This window comes from Perca flavescens, chromosome 13 (genome assembly GCF_004354835.1).
Source record: "Perca flavescens isolate YP-PL-M2 chromosome 13, PFLA_1.0, whole genome shotgun sequence".
Classification (NCBI taxonomy): domain Eukaryota; kingdom Metazoa; phylum Chordata; class Actinopteri; order Perciformes; family Percidae; genus Perca; species Perca flavescens.
The window spans coordinates 18,972,312-18,996,326 of record NC_041343.1 but is presented as its reverse complement, the minus strand read 5'-3'; the positions used below and the strand labels follow the sequence as shown (position 1 = coordinate 18,996,326).

General features: G+C 38.1%; 2 protein-coding genes, 1 long non-coding RNA gene and 6 other non-coding genes across 9 annotated transcripts; 7 read left to right on the top strand and 2 right to left on the bottom strand.

Moving 5' to 3' along the window:
- Positions 1-140: 140 nt before the first annotated feature.
- rab34b (RAB34, member RAS oncogene family b) lies at positions 141-8,982 on the bottom strand. Its single transcript, XM_028595978.1, has 10 exons — positions 8,864-8,982; positions 7,774-7,865; positions 6,791-6,856; positions 4,784-4,885; positions 3,311-3,375; positions 3,129-3,180; positions 2,906-2,987; positions 2,274-2,364; positions 2,051-2,158; positions 141-959 (listed from the first exon to the last, which is right to left on the bottom strand). Exons 1-10 carry the CDS (start codon positions 8,909-8,911, stop codon positions 907-909), a joined length of 759 nt encoding a protein of 252 aa, XP_028451779.1. The 5' UTR covers positions 8,912-8,982; the 3' UTR covers positions 141-906.
- Positions 8,983-10,575: 1,593 nt separating this feature from the next.
- LOC114566885 (uncharacterized) lies at positions 10,576-13,876 on the top strand. The gene is made up of 9 exons (XR_003694111.1): positions 10,576-10,908; positions 11,270-11,329; positions 11,523-11,572; positions 11,772-11,845; positions 12,035-12,132; positions 12,330-12,404; positions 13,078-13,132; positions 13,319-13,370; positions 13,753-13,876. It is a non-coding gene; the product is annotated as an uncharacterized LOC114566885 (long non-coding RNA).
- LOC114567412 (small nucleolar RNA SNORD49) lies at positions 11,371-11,442 on the top strand. The gene has a single exon (XR_003694173.1). It is a non-coding gene; the product is annotated as a small nucleolar RNA SNORD49 (small nucleolar RNA).
- On the top strand, positions 11,619-11,692 carry LOC114567416 (small nucleolar RNA SNORD65). Its single transcript, XR_003694178.1, has one exon. It is a non-coding gene; the product is annotated as a small nucleolar RNA SNORD65 (small nucleolar RNA).
- LOC114567417 (small nucleolar RNA SNORD65) lies at positions 11,891-11,964 on the top strand. Its single transcript, XR_003694179.1, has one exon. It is a non-coding gene; the product is annotated as a small nucleolar RNA SNORD65 (small nucleolar RNA).
- On the top strand, positions 12,180-12,253 carry LOC114567415 (small nucleolar RNA SNORD65). Its single transcript, XR_003694177.1, has one exon. It is a non-coding gene; the product is annotated as a small nucleolar RNA SNORD65 (small nucleolar RNA).
- On the top strand, positions 12,912-12,989 carry LOC114567413 (small nucleolar RNA SNORD49). The gene has a single exon (XR_003694174.1). It is a non-coding gene; the product is annotated as a small nucleolar RNA SNORD49 (small nucleolar RNA).
- Positions 13,175-13,247, top strand: LOC114567418 (small nucleolar RNA SNORD65). Its single transcript, XR_003694180.1, has one exon. It is a non-coding gene; the product is annotated as a small nucleolar RNA SNORD65 (small nucleolar RNA).
- A 3,433-nt stretch (positions 13,877-17,309) lies between the features above and the next one.
- Positions 17,310-21,731, bottom strand: nsrp1 (nuclear speckle splicing regulatory protein 1). Its single transcript, XM_028596406.1, is given in 9 exon segments — positions 17,310-18,783; positions 18,897-18,999; positions 19,406-19,613; positions 19,849-19,878; positions 19,880-19,978; positions 20,130-20,186; positions 20,396-20,480; positions 21,311-21,340; positions 21,693-21,731. Coding segments are annotated over 8 exon segments (1,413 nt in total). The 5' UTR covers positions 21,331-21,340; positions 21,693-21,731; the 3' UTR covers positions 17,310-17,972.
- Between the last annotated feature and the right edge of the window lie 2,284 nt (positions 21,732-24,015).

Genomic DNA, 24,015 nt, shown 5'->3' with positions numbered 1-24,015 from the left:
ATATACATACGGTATAGTCTGTGTGTTTCTTCACGGTAGAAATATGATTAGCTGGGAACAGAATGTGAAGAATGTTCCTAACCTTTACAATTCATTCACGCTCTATCTAGCTTTTCTATTTCAACAGAAAGACAACACTGTGATCAAAACAAATGTATTTACAATTCATAATCCATGAGCTATAATAAAAGTATGTTTAATAGGAGAAAAAAGAACATATGTAGACTTGAAGACTTCTTCCTCCTGTCTGACTGAACTGAGTGAGGAAATCAATTAGTGTGTTTCAGTCCCTGCAAACAATCCCTCCATTTTCGAGATCATGAGAACACTGATGTCAGAGGAGAGCAATGCAGTGTGGGAATGACTGCGGTCATGGGAGCCGGCGTATGCATCACATTAGCAGCACAGACACATGACAGTGAGAAAACCAAAAAAATGCACTATGTCTGGTACTGCTATTTTCTCCAATGCATGAGAAAAATGTTGCTTCAAACAGACAGACACTCGTTTATGAAAGCAAGGGCAGTTTAGTAAAAGATCTAGTGGAGAATAATCATTCTTTTTTATATAAATGTTAACAAGCATCTCACACAGCTTTTTTTTTGTGGTAGCCCCCGACCAGCAGTCTAAATATTCCTGAGAGGACTTCTTATTGTGTAAAGCCTCAACTTAGAATTAATTATGTTAAACCTATAACCTCCTCTCAGGTTATTTGAAAAAAAAAACATCACAAATACACAATTGCGACATGATTTAGTTGATATGACATTGCTTTTTAAATGGTCAATTCATGATAGCCACACTGAACATGCTGAGTCCATATTTCAGTTTAATTTTCCCCTTCAGTGTGATCTTTAGTCAGTAGGCCTACAGTGTATCCAGGCGGTCACTCTCTCTCTCTCATCATCAGCAGCAGTTGGACTTCCTTTTGGTAGGTTTGTGATTGGCTTCTGTGAGCCCTGTGTGAAATGCAAATAAAGAATAAAACACTTCACATTTTTGGCATTCAGATAAACAATGTGAGCTACAGTAGGAAGGGTATGTATGATAAAGCCAGGCAATATGTGTATTTCTTACTGTCAGCAAACCCCACGAAAACTTCAAAACCAGCAATGAATTTATCCTGAGAACAACATTGGCTAAAAACTATTAAAAAACATAAAATGAGCAACACTGTTGTACTGGGAAACGTGCTCCTTCATTACCATGAACATGGGCAATGAAGATTTTAAGTATGTGAGATGCCGTGTATATGTGAGAAGAAAATCACTTTGTGGTTAAAGTGCTTACAACTTAATCTGATAATACACAAACATAATCTGTGATAAGAGGTCACAAGTAGACAACTCATCACTAGTAGCACTATGGAGGATGGGCCCGTTTTGTTTGTCTCGTGCACATGCTTACGGATTCATGTGACCCAACAAACATTCCTCACGCTGGTTTCACGCAATTGCACTGACTGCCAGTTGGTGGCGGTAACACACCAAAGCTTTTAAATGTTATATTTCATGACAAAGGAATGCATTCGACATGTTTGTTAGACCTCAAGGTAAGGTTTAGGTAAGAAACATTAAATGTAAAGAGAACTTTTTTGTTCACATAACAAACTCCACAGGTCAACTTTAACTTCATGGGCTAACAAGCAAAAAAGGTTGGTGACCACTGAGCAGTGAATTTGATTAATCCGCATCTGAAAATAGTCCCAAGCAAATACATTATTTACTTCTGTTTACTGTTTAAGTGACGCTCGATTTTTAGCATTACTTTTTAGCATTTTAAAGAGTTACATCTTCAATAGGAACAAATGGAGTGCCACAGACGGAGTATTGAGGTGTGGAAGATGGTGTAATGCATTGTATTTAGTTTTGATCATAGATTTGTTGACAATAAGGAAAAAAGAGAATAACATCCGTCTTGTGTTGTGTGTCATATGTGTCATGAGAAAAACTGATTTTCAACTAATTAGTCAGTAAATGAGTATAAGAGAAAGATACAAGTATGATGCTGCCTTCTTAATAATGAGACTTTATTGAACAAACTGACTTACTGATAATGTCACCGACGTGCCTTGAGCCACTGTTCTCAAGCTCGGACAAAATGTTGGCCTCAAAAGTCAGAGAGGCCAAACGGAAGAAGAAATCCCTGACACCATCTCCTGGAACAACACAGAGACAGAGGAAAGAGTTTAGTAAGACGGAAAGGGGTTAAAAGAGAACATGAAAAGCATGTGGTGACTGATGGGGATTTGTTCATGTGTGATTGACTCCCACCTGACTTAGCAGACACAGCCCAGTACTCGGCTTTGATTTCCTCAGAGAGTCTGATGGCTTCCTGCTCTATCTGAGCCAACTGGTCAGGAGACTGAGGAGTGAAACACAGACAGAGAAGTGAATGAGAACAGGGAAGGAAAGCTTCAGGCCATTGGTCACTGTACAGTAGAATTATTCTTATTAACTAAAAGTGAGATATTCAGAGCAGCAACAATCAGTCGTTTAGTTTAGTGGTTAGTTTGTTGACAGGAAATTATTTGCCAACGAGTTTGATAATTAAAGTAGAAATGCCAAACATTTGATGGTTCCAGGTTCTCAAATGTAAGAATTTACTGCTAACATTTTTTGGTAAACAAATATTTTTGGACTTTGGACCGTTTAACAAGACATTCTAATGCCAATTTTACTGTTTTCTGAAGTTATATGGACCAAACAATTAATCAAAAAGTATTTAATAATTTAAAAACCCTGATGATATTACCGAGAAACAATTACACATGTGGGGGACACACACAAACCAAAACATGCACGCACGCACAGAGATTATAATTAGATTATCAAAATTGTTGCTGGTTAATTTTCTGACGATCAACTAATCAATTAACTGAGTAAATTTTGATTATTTCACCCACACTGAGGTCCTTCTTGGTACCAACAAGGAACAGTAAAACACTGGATGGGTCATTTTCTTTCATGGCATCCTCCAGCCACTGCCTAAACACACACACACACACACACACACACACACACACACACACACACACACACACACACACACACACACACACACAATTATAAGACTCAAAATGGCATTTTAATAGTAAAATAATTAGATCAGAATGGGTTATTCCTTACCTGGCATGTGCTAAAGAGCTCCAACTGCTTAAGTCAAACACCACTATAATGGCTGGAGGAACGTAAAGAGACAAACAGCATCAAGAGAAGTCAAACATAGAGCATGATGAGAATGTGTTTATGTATGACAACACTGTCATTTTAAGCTGAGAGGTGTACTATAGAGACTGAGCTACATTCACCTTGTGCCCCTCTGTAATATGTTGAAGCAATGCATTTGAAGCGCTCCTGACCTGCTGTGTCCCACCTGAAATAAAATCAGATGCAGATTTGATTGTTCTTGGTGGGATATTTGGTGGAGATGAAGGGAAGAAGGGAAGAGAGAAGAGATGTGAGATGCTGTCATGTCCAGCGGTCATGATGGTTGTTTGAACTAACATGCAGTGTCAGTTCAAAATGTTGAAATTAAATGTTGAAAATAAAGCCACAGTAGGCCTAATTTAGCAATTATCAGTGTTATTCAAACAAGACCAAAGTCTACAGCTATTCTAACGACTCTGTGAGGCTGCACTTCCAGTATGCACTGCTTTGAGCTAAATGCTAACGTCAACATGCTAACATGACCATTAGAAGATGCTGATGTTTAGCAGGTGTATTGTTTATCATGTTTACCATCTTAGATAATTTGCTTTGTAGCACTGACTGTCAGTTTTTTGGTATAAACCAAAATATTGGACAGATTCATATTTTGACCTAATGATAGCACTAGAGGTACGGTTCAGGCCCCAATCAGACCGATCGCGTTTTAGCAGCCTTGGGTGGCATTTTGTAATTGTTTGAGAGTGAAGCTTTTTGCTTGCTGCTTTTGCGTTGATGAGTGCCTCTCGTTTGCACCTCACGTTTTTGCAAAGGCGCCCTGAACGCCTCAAGTTGAAAAAACTTTAACTCAGAACGGAAAAAAAGCCAGATCATTTCACTTAACAGCAAAATAACAGTGTTGAGGATGGGTGATTTGGTGTTTGCCTAGCAAGAATAACATTAAGCTGCAACTGGCATCACTCTGTCTGATCGGGACCTAAGTCATCACCAAAGTTATTGCAATTAACGAATGACTGAACATAAACCTTTGTACCAAATTTCATGAACCCATCAGATATTGAGACATTTCACTGGAAACCACAGTGTCGACCTCATGGTGGCGCAAGAGGAAAAGTCAGGAGATCCCCAACATTAGTTGGATTCATCCTCTGGGAAACATGAATGTCTACACAGACTTTAATGGCAATCCATTCAACCGTTGTTTACATGTGTTCATCGCCATCCCTACATCCACATTACGCTAGCATGGCAAAAAAGCTCAACAAGGCCCTCTTGGATATTAACCTTTAAATAACACAAATTGTACAAGCGTACATTACATGCACTACAGAAGCCAACATAGTAAAGGAAAAACCTAATTATTACGTCATTTAAGGCCCCCTTTTAAGTCAAATTTAGAGGATGTTGTATGACCTCAAAGGTATACAGATTGTCAGACATTCAAGAATTTTAACTTCATCATGATATGTGATCAAATGAAGGTCAGATAGGAAATAACAAACAGACCTTGTTGACCCATGTGACCCTGATGATCAGTCAGCGCAGTGAGTGAGTTAGCTTGTTTAAGGCTCAGTCTATAAACTGAGTGTTTCTCTGAGGTCTAGCGACATACTTACAGCTGTAAACTGAAGGGAACACCAAGAACCTCGAAACGCTCCATCTCAAAATCCACCCCTATGGTTGCTTTGTAGTTCTTATCAAACGCACCCTTTCGAAACCTTAAAGGAACAAAAGAAACAGAGAGAGAGAGAGAGAGAGAGAGAGAGAAAATATACTTTAAAGCTGCAACTAACAATAAATAACTATCTTTTTACTATTAAAGGACAATTCCGGCACAAAACGAACCTAGGGGTTAATAACAGATGTGTACCCACTCGATCGCTCTCTAGGACATGTTTTCATGCTAATCATATGTGTTTGTAGCTTGAAACATGCTAGCGCAGACCACTGATTAGCTTACAACGCTAGTATTCGGGGCACAGGGAAAGTAAAAACAAATCGCTATTTATACCACTAAAAAGGCTCAAAATATCCTATATCCTATCCTATACCCTAAATGTTAACTGAAGCATTGAGAACTTTGAAAGTGTACAGACAGTTTATTAAAAAGATAGTTTAGAAAGACAGTAGCTCCCAAGACGGCGGCCGCCTGTATATGAGAACGCGACTGTCTACATAATAGGGGTGGGCAATATGGACAAAAAATAATATCTCAATATTTTTGGTGATTTTGACGATAACGATAATTAGACAATATCCTTTAAAAATGTGTTTTTCTGAGTTCCTTAATCACTGATGATAATAATGGGCACAATGTTGAATGAAAACAGTTCTTATTTATTTTCTTTAAAATGTTGACATTAGTGAATGTGTAGCGTTCCAATGCATGTTTTGAAGTGTTTTTTTCTAAGTAATTTAAATACTCGATAATGTCAATTTGCACATTGTTAACACAACAATGACGATATTATCGTAAACAATATATATCACCCACCCCTACTATATAATCTATCTTACAAAGTTCTCAATGCTTTGGTGAATTGTCCTTTAACTAGGCCTATTTTTTGACAAATCATTTTGTTTATAAAATGTCAGAAACCTTTGTGGTCCCGAAGGAATTTCTTAGAGTTGATCCTTTTGACAGATCAACAGTAAAAAGAAAAAGAAAAATCAAATGTAATTATTTACTACTATCTCAACTGATTAATTGAGTACTACATTATTGGAGAAAAAAAACAAATACAAGTTTGTAGTTACATCATAGTGACAGTGACTGACATTTCAAGATCTAATAAAGCCATTTAAATTAAGAATGTCTCCCTCCTGTATGGAAGTGACTCACACAAACTCAGTCAAAACCTTTACTAAAACCAATACTCGCGGACATGAAAGAACAATCACAACTTGCTCAATTGAACCAAATGCCTTAAGACCTCTCTCCACTTTTCTCTCATAGATGCAGTTAAGGCGATTTGTTTTGTTTTTGGTTAGCAACCTCTACTTCTTCTACTGTTTACTGGTGGATTACAGCCTATACCGCCAACTTCTGATCAAACTATGCTGTAGCCTAGTTTATTTGCTCCAAACCAGTCGTTGGAAATGCACCTAATTTGCATTTCTTCTTCATGAGAAGGGACTGCACAACCTATACACTGTTATTGGCTGAAGGTTACACACCCATGGGCTCTTTGCTGACACCCATAAATGTCCCACACTGAGCAAAATAAGAAGAAAAGAGAAAATACAGGTAGAGGGCAGGGTCTCTATAGATACAGACACCACCACACAGTTCATGGGTCATTGTAAGATACTGCATATTATAGCTAAGACAAAATAAGCATTCATCTGTAAAACAGTATGAATGTTATTGATTTATGTAATGAATTTTAATTAATTTTATTAACATTTGTAGAACTATAACTTTAACTTGAAACGTGATTAGGCTAAACCATGTTTTTGTGGAAGAAAACTTGAATGATGCTCTAAAGAACTGCAGCTACATAAGTACAACTACAGAGGAAACACTTCAACAGCTGATACAGTTGAAATCAGACCAAAAATGTAATAACAAATCTAAACACATAATCCTTTGATTGATCTTATTATTCAAGATTGCTTCTTACCTGCTGATCAGACACGTTTTCCCAACTGCAACATCTCCCACTACGATGACCTTGGCGATATTCAAGCTGGCAACAGAAAGCCAATACTGTCATTCTAGACTCCGTACAATAAAAGCCTAACAGCATGAAACACACAACAACTTGATGAATACCATGCAGACATCATTTAACTCCTCTAATATTATAACTCACAGCCTCCATAAACTTTCATATTTAAAAAAGCAGGAACTTTAAAGACTAAATGCATGAAGCCCTTAATGGTCCTCAGCCTGCTCTTACATGAAAGATGAATCATTTTAATAACTGAATTAATTCAGCCTGATTTCACAACTTCAGGGAAATTTGTTATGATTGACGCATTCTTAAGCTTTTTACTGAGAGTTTGATTTCAGCACGTATAGGCAGTTGTGTTCCAAATCTTTCTTGCCAAACAAAAAATCTAAATATATTAAGTTATAAAAGTACTGATTTTGTGTGTAAGGCACAAGATTTTCAACATAAATCTTATTATCAGAGAAAAAGGGACATAATAGCTCTGTTCTTACACCAAATGTGTATTGCTACACAGCTGAAGTAAGTCCCCAACAATGCACAAATTACTCCTTTTCGAGTAATGTTTGCCAAAAACTGCAGGCATTTAGGAATTTACTGAAATTTAATAATAATTAAAAAATATATATATATATATATATATATATATATATATATATATATATATATATATATATATATATATATTTGTGACCAGTATGTCATGATTACAAATGCCACAGAAAGAGAAGGGAAGCTGAAAGTATTGAGTTTTTGAGATTTGCTGGCGAGGTCGTCAGCTGTCAGCTGATACAGCAGACATTCCATGACTTTCAAGTCACATTGCATGAATTAGTTCTGGCCCTCATTTCATTAAAACACATGTCACAGTGTGTGTAGTAGCAGGAAGGGCCGCTGGGTGTGTTGTCTTATTAACCCTTCTGTGATCTTACCTCACTGTGTCTTTCTTGTGTACCTGGCAGGCAGCCTGCACCTGTGGGTGGAAGCCATCTTTGGTGTGCAGCGCTGCATTCGGACTGAAATACTGTAAAGAGAGTGGGGGGAGGAAACAGAAAGAAACTAATAAAAAAAGCATTTTGGACTGTAAAATAAAAAGGTGGAAGGTAGGGAGGGTTACACTGAATGTGTTTTCCCTGAATAAAACAATCTTAGAAAATAAAAAAGGAGAAGCAGCAATGTCATAAACTTAAAGTTATTATAATCATCATCCTTCAATTGTTGCTGTACAGAAAAAAACCTTGTATTTCCAAAGAATCAGCTTAACATTAGGCCAAAATGTATCTACATGGCTACATTCAGGTAGTGAACCTTTCTAAAGGAGCAAAGGAGCATTAAGGTCACCAAGGCTGGAGTTACAAGCTTTAGTGAGGACAACAACATTTTGCAAATTTGCAGCCGTCCACTTTTAGAGAAACAAAGAGCAGCATTTAAGACTCTAAATCAGTGGTGGAAGAAGTATTCAGATCCTTTACTTAAGTAAAAGTACTAATACCACACTGTAAAAATACTCTGTTACAAATAAAAGTCCTGCATTCAAAATATTACTTAAGTAAAAGTATGTATGTATCATCAGGGAAATGTACTTAAAGTATTAAAAGTAAAAGTACTCAACGCAGAAATGTCCTCACATTTTAGAAACTAGAAAACGAGCATAACAGTTAGTCAATGAACTAAGTGTTTAATCGGCTAATCATTTCAGCTGGATTTGTGTTTTGTGTGCAAAAATCTGTAGTTGTATCTAGTAACTAAAGCTGTCAGATTAATGTAGTAGGGGGAAAAGTACAATATTTCCCTCTGAAATGTAGTGGAGTAGAAGAAGTGGCATGAAAAGAAAAGACTCAAGTAAAGTACCTCAAATGTGTACTTAAGTACAGTACTTGAGTAAATGTACATAGATTCCACTAGCCTACTGCTCTAAATAACCTCATCATCAATCAGTAATGTATGTGTTGTGTGTGTGTGTGTGTGTGTGTGTGTGTGTGTGTGTGTGTGTGTGTGTGTGTGTGTGTGTGTGTTACTAACGTTTGGGAGCTGATTAATGATCCGGTCCTTCTTCACAGGTGGCAACATGCTGCTGCTGTGGATCAATGCGCGCGCGCGCGCACACACACACACACACACACACACACACACACACACACACACACACACACACACACACACACACACACACACACACTCACTCACACACACACGCTCACACACCCCTTCAAGCTGCCACTGCCACGGACAGCACTTTTTTGTATTCACTTAACTATCTTTTTTTTCTTTCTTTTTTCTCAAAACTCCTTCCACAAAACCAGGGGAGGAAAGAAAATGTCTTCCACGTTTGCCTAAAAAAGAGCAGATATCAGAGTGTTAATTGTTGGTTTCAATATCCAGACTACAGTAAATCAGAAACAGTTTGCACTGAACTAACATCAGCACATTGCCCCTGATGACATAGGAAAGTGTAGATGATTCAAGTTAGACCAGGTATTTTCTTGTTGTATGGTAACACTGCATCCTAAAAAGCATTTTCTTTTTCTAACACATTTTGTCACTGGACAATTTGTAGGTCAAGGTTTATGGAAGGTGTGGTATAAACAGAGTAAAGCACGGAGCATCAGCACAGCAGGAAAAACAGTCTAAAAACAGAAGGAAATTTAACTAAGTTTAACAACTTTACCTGAAACAGCTGGATGGCAAAATGCTGAAGGAAATGTGTTTTGGGTGTGGAGATGAGATGTAATAGCCAATGCCTGCCGAGAAAATAAACCCAGAACAAAATGACGCTCAGAGCAACTAACAGACTGACAGCAGACAAACAAGCATGTAAATTAGACTCCCTGTTATAGTGAAAAAGCGCCATCCTGCGGCCGCATGGTAGGCTATTTCACCTAAATTTCCGTAATAACTTTATTTATGTAACTCCAAATAACATGTAGCTGCATTTTCTTTTCTTTTTTAAATTATTTTAATTCTTTCTTGTTTAATTACAGTGTTTCTTCGAATTACATTTTCTAAAGTAGTTAGGATACGTCTTTTTGTCCCTCTTTATTGAACTATGAAGAAGTCATACAATCAAAAAGCCTGAGTTTTGAGCAGCAGAACCAATATTACCACAAAAAAAATGAATAACATAAAACAATTGGTGAGGACTTATAGTTGTAGGCTACTAGGTATTTACTTTGCATACAACACTTAAAGTATAATACAAGTTCAATAAAATAGGCTATGTTATAAAAGTTTTGAAAAGATGTACACTTTATGTTAATATCATTTTTTTAGATACATTTTGTATTGTTTTTATATTTTTAAACATTCAGAACAGACAAACATAATTGAACAAGAACAACGTAATTTATTTTCTAATGTGTAAGTAGCAGGTGCAGCTGAGGTTGAGTTCATTTTAACTAATTTCTACACTGTAAGTAGAACCGTCTTAGTTTCACCAAGAACATGTCATCATGTTTCATTATGTATTTTGTATGTGTAGGCTAATATTAATCAGCAACGTAACTTCTAACTAGCTGCCAAATACAATTGTAGTGAAGTAAAAGGTAGTGTAATATTGTATTCTTAAATGTAGTGGAGTACAATTATTAAGATTAAGATTTTAATAATTGTATACCCATACAGTAAATAGGCACAGTAAAAAAAAAAAATCGTGATATAGGCCTACACACTCCTGTACTGCAGGTGGCAACAGAGCGCATTTTATAAGTCGGTTTGTAGCGCGCCAGAACTAAAGAACAAGTGACGTTTTATTCCTGCGACATTCAGCGTTTAAATACTTCGCTACCACGACGTTGCTGCCTCTTTTCAAATCGTCTGGCAGTCTGCACTCTCGCTTGTGTGTTAGTCCACGGGAAATGTGATTCGACTTGTTTAGAGTGGTCAGTAAATACAAGACTACTGTCCTAACCGTTCAAACAACACGTTAGTTGAGCTGTAGTTTGTGACTTTAGTTAAAACGTGGTCTCTGCTAGCGTGAAGTGTTAACGTTAGCATTGTCGTTACGGGCCTCAAGCAGCCACGTGGATCCTGCGTGAAGCCCACTCAAAGATGGACAAGATAAAAACAAAGTGAGATATATTCATTTCTTTATTTCAGTCTCGCTTTTATAGGGTTTGTGTTTTACTGCTAACATTGCAATGTTTGTACCTCTAATCTCGTTTTTCCGTTAAAAGTAACGTTACTCAATGTTCCTAAACGTCCTGATCGATCTGTTCCTCATTCAATGGTTTAACTGTAATTTATTTAAATATGTACTCTAACGTTGTGGTGAAACTTAAGCCTCGTTGCTTCTCAGAATAAGTAACTGACTAGTGGGTACAGAAACCTAACATTCAAGTGTAACGTTAATATTTGGTCTGCCAGATGAATACGTGTCTGTTTTGTGTAAAACCAAATATTCTCTTAACCGTTAGTCTTGTCCTTCCACAGGTGGCTGTCACTCTGCAAGTGTTGCACTTGATATGTGGGGTATCTTGATGTCCCTGCACGGTGAGTTTCAGTGAAGAAAACTCAACTGTTTTAATGCAGTTGTCAGTGATGAAAACTGTGAATAGGAAGTGCCGTCTGATGCGACAACTGACGATGTTATATACTCACTGTTCTGAGCCTCCAAAACTGCAATTGATTGTAAGTGGTGATCAGTCCTTTAAAAACTAAGTTACGTATTGATTTTGTTTTTAAGACTGGTCAGAAGAATGGGTCTCATCAAGATGATGGAAAGTCAAGATGGAGGTCTGTTTAATAATACTCTTATTAAAATGTACTGTAGTTTTAAATGTAGTGATGAAACCCAAACTGAAATAGCTGGAATTACCGGCAGATTGTTTAGTGGTGACTCTCGGTTTTCTGAACATTAACTAAAGCAGTTCTGTTAACTTTCAAAATAGATTTAGACTAAATGTAACAAATTTTGTTTTCTATAACTGAACAGACTTGTGAGCTGCCATAGGATGTTACCCTTCATATGGTCCTTACAGCTGACTGAAGAGGATTCATTTGAAGAAGGTGAATGCATTATCTGCCCATAAAAATGCCAACTGACTGCTTCTGTTGTGATGAAACCCAAACTGAAATAGCTGGAATTACCGGCAGAATGTTCAGTGGTGACTCTCGGTTTTCTGAACACTGCAGTTCTGTGACCTGTCAAAATGGACTAAATGTAATTTTTAACTCATTACTACTTTTCTTCTGTAGCTGAAAAGACTTGTGAGCTGCAAAAGAGAGATGTCGCCATGCAGCGCTTTGTATGCTCCAAACTAAACCAGCTGACTGAAGACGTTCACTTCGTGCAGGTGAAAAGGCATTTATTGGTCATTAAAATGGCAACTGCCTGCTTCTGTAGTGATGAAACCCAAACTGAAATAGCTGGAATTACCGGCAGATTGTTTAGTGGTGACCCTCGGTTTTCTGAACACAAAATTGCTAAATATCATGAGTGGACTTGGATCAGTGCTAGTATTTATATTATATTTTGTTCTGGTTTCTCAAGGTTGGCCTGGTGGCATAAGACTTCTCGTGAAAGAAAGTGACTCGTGGGGTACAGCTACACCTTGAGATGGACCTTGTAAGTTTATTTTTTTTTTTTTAATCACAGTATTCTTAAAATTAAGTCTAAGCTTTTATGCTCACCTTTGTACAATGGAAACACTCAGTACTTGATTGATTTGAACATCTGGATTACATGAACTTGTTATGCGTTCTTAAGCTGAGAACCGACAAAACACCTGATTTGCAGCAAATGGTAGTCGGTTTAGAGTTGACATTAACCTTAAGATTGCATCAGTTAGATTTGTCCAAATTCCAGTCCTTAATCACTCATTTTGAAGAGTCTTGATATTTGGCTGAAACAGTTGGCTTTAAAATCCTCAACTCCTGCACATTCTGCAGGTGTCAACTTGCGGTGACATGTCCTGGTTTTTGCCACTAGTTGTATAGTCTACATGATCCTGAAAGTCAAGTCCTTAAATTATAATTTGTTTCTGGCTTAGAACATAGCAAACTTTGTCCTGTGCTTTGACTCTTGTTGTGCAATGGTGAGTTAATTGACAAGCTTATAAAGGAGTGTGTAGCTTACGGTGATGAAAACCTGGAATAGGAAGTGCCGTCCGATGCGACAGCTGACGATTGTCTCTGATCCACTTTTCTGAGTCTTTTAAAGCTGTACTGATTGAGGATTGGTGGTTTTCAAAATAAGTGTCTGTCCTCATTATTCCACCTTTTTTTTGTTTTTATTACAGGTGTCATTCTGCCTGTCTGCTGCAGTCCCCTTAAGTCTGTCGATTGAATTGACAGGTAGCTTTTCAGCTTTAATACTATAATGGCAGTCAACCTTTGTTGTGATGAAACCCAAACTGAAATAGCTGGAATTACCGGCAGATTGTTAGTGGTGACTCTCGGTTTTCTGAACATTAGATGGTAGCATCACACAATACACTTGAATAAAATAATTTGCTTACTGATTTTGTTATTATCCTTCAGAATTGGATCTAGTGGTCGTGGCAACTGTCAGTATACCGGCAAGCTACATGTGGTAAGACATAAATCTGTTTATAAGCTGATAATGATGATAGGATGATACGGTCCATAAGAGCTGCTGAAATGCCAGTTTCAAAATCTTTTGATTAGAGAGGTGGTCGACCTCCTGCAGGGTAAAGGATGTCTTTGCAGCAGTAATATATTTCAGGGATCCACCCAGACATAACGATAAACCTGTTGACCTTTTGTTAAACAAACTGCTCTCAGGATCTGTTTACTATTCAATGTGTGGATAGTTTTTGTATGAAATGTGATTTATATAAATGTTTCCTTGTAAGGTTTAGGTGACTTTTCCCTTGCGTTTATACATTAGTATCAGTTAGTTGAATATTATAAAGATTTTTTCCAAGGCTAATCTGGCTCCCTCTCTTCTTCAGATGACAAGATGACTCATGGAAAATGGTCTCAAGATGGATGTCAACATGTTAAAGTATTTTACATTGTACAATGCAGGCTGGTTAAATGTTATGATGGCAATAAAGTGTCTAAGCAGCCTGATAACTGAAACAAATGGCGTAAGTTCTTGTAATACCTCCACTAGGACACAAGCACATCTTATTAAAAGCAAGCATTTGAAGAGGGAGTTGTGGATTTTTGCAACTCTCACTACTAAAGATTTAATACCTGTTTAATGTAGTTCTACTCTAACAGGGTCAGTTTCAACCAATATGACGGGTTAGTTTTAAAAGTCTTACCTACTGCACCTTAACAGATGCTGTAAAGATCTCTTGTAGAAACTCTTCACGGTCTGTTTTGAGGCAGTTGATGAATCAAAGATTTTGAGATTAAGTTTATAATGCATGGACGTTGTCCAATATGCCTTAATTCAGGTTGCTCTGCCAAATCACGGGTGGGTCAATTTGCACTGAATATCCTTAAATGAGGTGGATATCGCGCTTCACTTTTTAAGGTTATTGGCTTACAGTTTGTAAATGCAGGTGTTCAGAGTTCGCCACTGCTCAATGGTCAGAGAGCCAGAGATGGTTAAGAGTGTGAATAAAGAGGCACTGTCAAAGAAAGCAGTGAATCAGGAATAAAAGGCCCTTATATTGCCTTGCAGAGGTTGTTCTATAGCACTAAATACACACACCTCCAGATTGGATTGTAATACCAGGCCAAAAATGGGTCCTTATACTCAGATTTGTGCGTCATGTCAGGCCCTCACGTGGCGCACAAGAGGTAAATGAAATGAGTGCCATTATTGGCTGGGGATTGCACACCCATATTGGGCCCAAAGGCTTTTTATTGATGCCCAGAAGCCTCCCAACCATGGTCCTGACTCTCCAAAGAAGAGGCAGAGGGCAGGGTCTCTGCAGATAAGCACATCCTCACACTAGTTTTAGTGGGTCATAAGTAATGATTGAGAGGGATTACATTTGTATTTGTCTATACAAAGTTTGAGGAAAGCATTGCACATTTATACCTTAACTACCTGCCAACTGTACCAAGACATGAAACATGTACTTCCCACAGATTACAAACACCCCAAAGGATTTTGAAAACATGACCAAACATATCTGCTGGGTGAAATCCAGCAATGTGCAGACACAGCATGCTTTGAGTTGGCAACACGGTCAAGGCTATTACTAGCAAGCCCCTTTTTGTTAAATATTTAGTGAACTGTTCATAATAGTTTTTTTATTTGTGAATAAATATAATTAGCCTAGTGAAACAATATTTGAAAGTTTTCTCAATGTGCTCTTTTGTTTTTACAGTACAGAATATTTTGCATGGCAAACCTTTCCAGAACAAATAAATGTTTAGACAAAGGCAGTGATATGTGTATATAATTTATTTAGCTAAAAGCAAGTTTTGTCTTTACGCTTTTTGGGTGATATCTATAGTAACCTTTAAATCTTTTTGAGGGATGACCCTCAAGTTACCCTCCACAAACAAAACGCTTAATATTGAGCCCTGTGTGTCGATGCTAGAGAGGTAGAATGATTGATTGCTTCGTGCAAGTTCCACTAGTTGAAGGTAGATATGATCAGGGCATGATGGTATTTTGTGGGTGACATTGGTGGATACAGACGCTTCGTATGACATCCTCCTTTTTTGGACCTCACCTGCCTGCCAAATCACATGCCTGTACTTGTGACTGATGCCTGTTATGCAATCAATGTATATAAATAAGTTGCATGATTTCTTCTTCAGTCACACTAATTTATACTTCACAACTATTGCCAGGATCCAACTTTACAGGTAAATGCTGTATTTGCATGCCACTCTACTTTTTACATTTACTAAATTCAGTTTTGCCTCCACCAGTTGCTGTTTATCTGATTTCCGACACCTCTGCCACTGCTCTCCTAACATGACATCCACCTGTGTGAAGATGATTCACTCCCTTTATGAGGACGGAGGCGTAGGCAGCCCTTCAGACCCAGTGGGATTTAAAGGCCAAGACTATAAGCAGCTGAAGAAATCTCTCCTCAGTGAAGGATAATTAAGGATGACACTTTCCCAGCAAACCTCAACTCTGGGAAAACTTGAGGATGTCACAGCTGAGCAGCTCAGTGAGGTGGAGTGGCTTAGAGCACGTATAAGTCAGCGTATTTATTGTTTTAAACTGTAAAATAGGCGTTCTAGAAAGAAAAGATTCACGTCTCCGACTTTTAATAGGACCTTAACCCTGATGCGTCATTTGTTGTGAATGGGACTTCAGGCTTGACTTCACACAAGGAGAAGTTGGTAAGCAAACCTCTTCTCTTTAGTGTTTGCAATGTGTGACTTACTGTGAAGCTCAGGCAAAAAGCCTTTCCATTGAAGGTATTAGGAGTACTTGTAACTTTCTCCTTGAACGCGAACGACGGCTTGGTGAGGCTGATGACTTTCCGTTATTCAGGCTTCTCAGACCTTCATCACTCTAACGTTACGCCTGGACAAGATGTCAAGTGATAAATTAGACTTTTAATTGTTCAGAATGAAGGCAGTTGGGGCTAAATAACTAAATGCCCCTTGAATCCTCAAATCTGCAAGTTTGCAGATTTGAACAGTGGACCATACCATAGCTTATAGAGTATTTCTCCATATCAAAATGTGTCTTACACTTACGTTGCATTAAAAAAATGTGATATTTGTGGTTTGTTTCCTTTACAGATGTGTTCAAGGACAAATCATCAGATGGAGTGATCCACATGACCTGGGAGGAGGAAAGTCTATTTCCACATAATGCCATATATTTACATCATCTACTGAAGTAAAAGTAGCAATAGTGCAATATAAAAATACAAATTTCTTTTTGACGCCTTTTTTCAGTTTGTTTTTGCTTTTTCCAACGTTTTAAATTGTTAAATTTTTCTTCTACATATTTTCAGCGCTCATTTCTACGTCCCATATTTTCTGATATAAAACAAAAATTTAAAACGGGTCAACGTGACCCGAAGTCAAGTCAAGGGTTAAGTATGTGGTATTATAAGTAAAATGTATGTAAAGTAACAAAAGTAAAAAGACAAGATTATTATTACCAATGCAGTTATGTATAAATAACATCTTACGGTTGTAGATGGTTAAATTGTGTTACACACTGTTAAGTGCATATTATTGAGCACATCCTGTCTTGTGTGAAATTCTAAATCTCTATAGTAACTTGTAGATAAAGCTGTTGATTAAATGTAGTGGAGTAAAAAGTAAGTTTCCCTCCAAAATAAAATGTTCTCGCAGGATCAAAAAAAAAAGACAGTAAAATACTTCAGTAAATGTACTTACTTACATTCCACCACTGTAGTGTGTGGCCCATTCTGTGCAGGAATAAGTAGTCAAAAGCATTAAAGACTAACAATTCTACAAACTGCCTTTTCTTTTGTTTCAGTGATCCAATGCCTCCATGTTCAACTAGACCAAAGCTGACACAGGAGCAGATCTTTTTTAGACACTTTTTAACATCAAACTTCATGTAGTGATGGCAAAACAAACAGGAAGCAAGAGAAGAAACTGTGGACCAAAAATGATTTTATTAACTCATCACTGTCTACATGAGACTCAAATACAAGTCATTAAACACAATATCACTGGCTCATACGTCGTTCCACACTTCGTTCCACACGTTCAAACCAAGCAATAAGACAATTTACACTCATTCCTGTGAAGATGTTACAAGGGACTCTGTGTCAAAACTCATATTTACAAGTCAGTGTTCTTATTTCACAATAATAAATCAAATCCGCCAATTCAAGTGCAAAAGACAGACCATGAGCACACTCTACTGTTTGAATATGTCCACTCACTGCAGTATCTGGTGGAGTCAGCAGTTACAGGATAAGATTGGCAATATTCAATATTTTTCTTATTGTTAACAAATCCCATGAAAAGACTAGAATTCCTCCCACTAACAAGTCACTAGTAACTACTATTTACTCCGGTTTTGAGGAATGTTTGCAAAAGACTAGAGGGCCCAGCTGTTTTAGGAAATCATTGAGCCTTGAAAAGAGTCCATTCTTAAACATCTTCAGTAGAACCCAATAGGCTCGGGTACTAGGGCAGGGAAGTCAGAAAGTATTGACAGTAGAAGAAACTAACTAAGTCTTTTCCTGGGATTTGTTAAAAAGGAAAGACATTACCCTCTATATTAAGATGAATGTTGTGTGCTGTACAGCTCTCAATCCTCCTCTTTTTCTATATAAGTCTTACAGGCCGAGCGTGTCATCTGTCTGGCCAAATACCTGTCTCTCGCCGAACTCACAGTGTGATCCGTGCTGCGCTTTGCAAACTTGTTTGCCTTCTCCTCTATTTCCTCTTTCTCTTCGCCTTCCTGTTTTGGTTGTTCTTTTTCCGTTCCGTGTTCACCGACTGCTTCCTTCTTTTCTGGAGCTTTTTCTTCCTCCGTCACTGCCTTCTCCTTCTCGGCTTCCTTCTTTTTTTCCTTGTCTTCTTCCTGATCTTTGTCCTTGCGCCTGTCTTCATCTGGATTCCTCCTCTTCTCTCTTTCCCCATTCTTATCCCTCTCTCTCTCTTTAGGGCTCCTCTCCCTCTTCCCATGCCTGTTCTCCCTGTCTGTATCCTTGCCTCTGCTTCTGTCATCTTCTCTGCCTCGGTCTCTGTCTCTGTCCCTGTCTTTCCTTACATCCCTGTCGTCTCTTCTTCCGCCGTGCCTGTCATCTCTTTCCCTTCCCCTGTTTCTGTCTCTATCTCTGTCCCGTCCTCTGTCTCGGTCTTGATCTCTGTGGCTCTTCTTATGTCGGTCTCTCTCCTTCTCTCTCTCCTTCTCCTCTCCGCTCCCTGATGAAGGCGACCTCTGTCTGTATTGGCGTTTTGAGTGTGCAGAGCCTGCCCCAGGCTTGCTAAACCCAGACTTCTGCTCATGCCCCTCCTCACTGTCGCTGCATGAACTTGGGATATTGTCGTGAGACGTAGATGAGGCAACAGGTGAAGACCTCTCTGTGTCTTTTGAAACCTTTGAGTTTTGAGCTCTGTGGAAGCAGGAACAGAGAGATACAAATAAAGGCTCAGAATGCTTTTTAAAAAAGTATGTATGCGTTTCTTGTGTTTATGGATGAGCAAGTAATGCGGAGCTCCGACTGACTTGTTTGCTGAGCGATCCGGTATCGCCTCCTCTCCTACAGTCTGATTCAGCAGGTGCCGGTAGAAGCCGCTCAGGTCTTTTTGTTTCTTCACGTCCAAAGCCGCTAAGCAAAACAAAAATAATTAAAACATAGATTTCATATAAAGTCGCCTCTTTCAACATTTTAAAGTCTCTCTTCAAGTCATGCTTTGTGTGCCCTGAGGAAGGAATATACTTTGCCAAAGCCAACAGGCTCAATACATTTATTGAAGGAAGTTACTTTCCTGAACTTTTTCTGCTTTCAATAAAATATTGTAAACATTATTAGGTGTTTTTAATACTGGCTGCACAAATTGTTTTTACAATATCCAGATTGCTTAAGGATTACATAAAGTTGCTATGGACAAATCCAATGTAAGCTACATTCATATGTTGCTTGAAACGTCTGGAGTTCAAAGTCTCACCATATCACTTACAACAAAATCTTATCTGCCTGCAGCCTAAAAACAGTTGTAGAGTATCGGTCTAACCTTCCATCTCTGCTTCTCTTTTTTCTCTCTCCTGCTCCTCCTTCTGCTCTAGCAGTTTTTGCTTGTAGGCAGAGGTAACGTAAGCTTCTTTATCTGCAAACTGCTCTCCCTCTTTCTCCCTTTCCTTCTGGATCTTCCTCTCGTCCCTCCGTTCCTGTTCTTTCTTTCGGTCCTCGACTGCTCTCATTAACTGGTGGATATACTTTGGCTGTAATAAAGAGACATGGACAAAAAAACTAATTAAATTAATGTTTACGAGGAAGTTCACAAGTAGGCTGTCTCAATATCAGAAAACAGCAACACCGCAGTACAGGGAATCAATGTCTCGCTCCAACATATTTTAGCAGAGTACATGCTGGACAGTCTTTCTAACCATTAGATCATTCTGAAATCCCAGTGTTGACAAATACAGCTTTGCAGGTGTTCAACACAAATGAGATTACCTTTTTGTCAGTGCCTCCCAGAATTTTTTTTGTTGCTCTCAAGTCTCTCTTTTTGAATGTCATCGTACACAGCATCGTAGTCATATACAGTGCTGTCCTGTTCCAGGGCCTTGTGCATCTCCAAACGTGTCTTTAGAGAGAGAGAGAGAGACAGAAAAATACCAGAGAAATGTAAAACACAGAGGAACGACTGTTTGTAAAAATAAATAAATAAAAAAAGAAGAATGTAAAATAGTTTTAGGTGGATTTAAGTCACATAGCCTTTTAATTCTTCCTCCCACCTGCTTCATCATCTTCTTTTTGTCAGCTTCTTTCTGTAGACTCTCCCCAACTGTGGTCTGAGGAACATAACAACATATATGTAGTATATTTGGACAGAAGTCTGCTAAAATGCCAACCAATACCTGAAAAAGGGTATTTCTTTTTACATTTTTTACAGAAATCTTTTTAGTTTCTATAATAGTGAAAATACCTAAAACACATACATTGAAGAGAGACAAATTATACTGTATTGCCCTGCTTTTAACATACCCATAAGTTTACCCACCTCATCATCTGAGTCATCCTCGAACACTGAGTGTTTCTGCAGGGTCTTTGACAGTCCTTTCTTCTGTGACAAGATCAGCCCGTACCTGTGCACAATCGGGCAACAAGGCTTTGTAACATATACATGCATTTCACCTGCAAGTCGTTATTTTTCAAGAATAGGTTGTATCTCTTTTAGGAAAATTGCAAAAGCACCAACACTAAAGAAGCCATTTGGAGGAACAGCAAATTACTTTAAAGCGTTTTATACCTTCTTTTTGAGGAAGCATATATCTGGATAGCGAGGATTAGAAACATTACCATGTATTTTACATGAGTTTATCTCAGAAATAAACACAACGCACTATTTATAAGATGGTTTAACTTGCTTTATGAGACAGGTGACTTTCTGCAAACTTTCGGTTAAGCTCACTTTTCATAGTGCAATACGTTATGCACCTAAAAGAGAAACAATAAACGCCTAAAACCTCGCGATAACTACCAAATGAGGTAAGTTTGTTAACTAGCTACTGACTGAATGACTAACGTTTACGTTAGCTATGAAACTCTCCGTGACAGTATGTCATTGGTGAGGCAAACATCCAGTAAAATTTAGCAGTATTTCTGGTAAAATTAAGGATAAGTTGAGAAATAAATGACAGGTTTAAAAAAAAATATACAAACAAAACGGTACTTAGTTTTTAAACCTTAACTTGCTGCTGTATATGCGAGGTTTGCATAACGTTAGCATATCGTAAAACTAGCTAGCTGCAGGAGGCACCGTTTTCACAAATCACCACAAGCGGTAAGACCACGGCTGCTACAGTTAAGTAAGTTATTTATTATAACTATTACTACAACGCCACCCAAGTGAAACAGTCGTCTTTCAATGTAAATCACACAATAGTATAACCACGTTAGCTTGTTTGCAACTTACTGCTTTGTAGGGACCGCCATCTTGCTCTGACTGTGAATGAAGAAGACTGTAAATATTAACAGTCTATGGAATGAACGAGTACGACAGATTCGACACACATTTTAGTAAAGTCATACGTAACAACTTCTGCTAGGTTTTCACTTCAGCAGCCATGTGAGTACAACTACCACAAACACAAGGCCGACATTTATAAATTTGGCCGTCATATTTTTTTCTAATCACAATATGGGTTTGTCTGCCTGTTGCGAATGTGCGGACTTCCATTGACAGATAACGTTAGAAGTGAACAAATGATGAACAAAATGTGAAAGAATTCTAACAGATTTTTTTCAGTATTAGAAAACAACTAAAATACCATGATATTAAAAGCATATTAGCCTACCACAGATCACTGTGCCACCCGTTAAAACCATAGACTGTATATGAAAAATGACAACGGTATTGTTTTTATTACCAACAGATGGCGCTATTGCTCCAAATGCATTGATCAGTAACGCTCGGTTCTGGAAAAAACAAACATAAAATAAACGTAATTTTGTGTAGCAGAATTTAGTTGTTCATATTTCCTATCCTGGTAATTATCCTGCATCCCTTTAAGCCACTTTCATGACCCATTGAAGGGGTTCTGACCTTCAGGTTGGGAACTAGTCTTCTACTGTGTATTACTACAATGACCAGAAACCAAAGCTTATAATAGATCTACATGTATTTTTATTCTGTTCCTTCAACCACAGATCATGTAGAAGCAAAGTGCAACACGAAATACGTTAGAGAATTCTGGGAGGAATGCTGGCGAGTCTGCTATTCTTACTAGAGAGGCAACAGAAACTGCTATCATTTCATGTTATTCGCTCATGTAATTTGTTATTTTCAATGCTGTTGACTGCTCTGTTCTAAACCTGGTGTAAGTCATTCTTTTAGATCAGAGAGCACATGGCTCACCTGTGATTAAAGTTGCAGCTTTAAATTCCCACTGCCTCCTCTTAGTGACTAAATCCAAACACCATTATCTCTGTCGTAATCTCCATCTCATCTCATCTCTGGCCTCACTGTTAATCCCTCTGGTACAAACAGAACGACCAAAGCTGCCTGATGGATGTATGAATGGATAGAGTGGTGATAAAATGAACTATGGGATGTGTGGATAAATGGAATGGTAGATTGACAGAAGGATAGACACTATAAATGGTAGGGTTGAGGTAAGAAAAATATAAAGGGACTGAACAAATGCATGTTTTATATCAATAACTGACAAGCCAATGTGTGAATTATTTGAATCATTGTGTATTGTGTTAGCCTGGCTCCAGACCTCTGAATCGCTGCCCACATCTGTAATTATTGGCAATTCAGTCTGATAGTATTACTGTATGTGTAGCAGGAAAGGAGAGCGAAACCAGGCTGTACATGAGCTGTAATGAAAGTGGAAGTTCTGGTACATCTGTGCATACCTGCACACATTGGTATTTTGGCTGTGTTACATGTGCTGTTGACACACGTGAGTGTGTGGTTTTGTGGTATATATGGATGCTGCTTTCCCTGATCTGTGCCCTCAGGTAGTCAAGAAAACTGTTCAGACAGGCATGCTACACTTCAGCAGTCATAAAATATCACCTGATGTTTTCCCTTGGTCAGTAGGCTACTGCATCCACTTCACTGAAACTCATACACGTATGTAGAGATCATATGACTTCTGGCTGATAACCTATAGGAAGGCAGGCCTCTCTTCTTTTCTGAACTGCAGCCACAGGTTTAGACTAAGTCTCTTAAACCAATTCATGAACATTATATACACTCTATATGGATATTGTACAGTAAACCTACACATTATTTTATTTATTTCATGCTTAGAATTGACACGTTGACTCTCGAGGCTGATGCAGAAATACCTTTTTTAATTGATGTAATTTACTTGAGAAGAAAATAATTGAGGAACTGACTTGACTTAAGCTCTATAGTGACTTGACATTTAACTCTTAAAAATTACAGAAAAGAGGACTTCATAAGGTTCAGGCTTTATTAATTTAGACCAGGGTATTAACTTGTGTCTCAAGACTTGAGTGACTTGGGAAAGCTGACTTGGTCACATCTGGGCTTAGTGTCTATGCATTAAATTGATAGTATGCATAATAACAGTTGGTAAAGACATGTACAAGATCAGTTTTTTCATTAGGAGTACTACTCAGCATGTCTAAACAGTTATTTAATGGCTTCTATGGCTCTGTAGAGAGCTTTTCAAAATCATCAGATGTCATCAGGATTATGTTGGTTTTGGGCTGGTTTTGGACTTAAAATCTTGAAAAGGAAATGAAAAGCCTGAATTACAAACGGGGCGTGCATTTTAAAAGACATGAGCATTTAGGCTTAGACCAGACCGGCATCACACAGAAAATAGTTAAACATATCTATAAAACAACGGTTTGTTTAATAAGAAATGCATGCATAAAAAGTTGTCAAAATTCTAATACAAACACGGGTCAAATTGCATTGATCTAAGGTTTTGTGTCCCCCCCAAAAAGGGCACACCCTTGACATTTTGCGAAGTAGGCTACCTGGATGTGTCTGGTCTAGAGACATCAGTTGCATCATGGATAATGTAGGATCCAGTGTTTTTTAACTCACCAATACTAGGGACTAAAAGTCAGGCTACGGCATCGCTTTTGACCATTTATTTTAAAGAGTTGGGTCTCGCAAGTCCCCGAACGTTA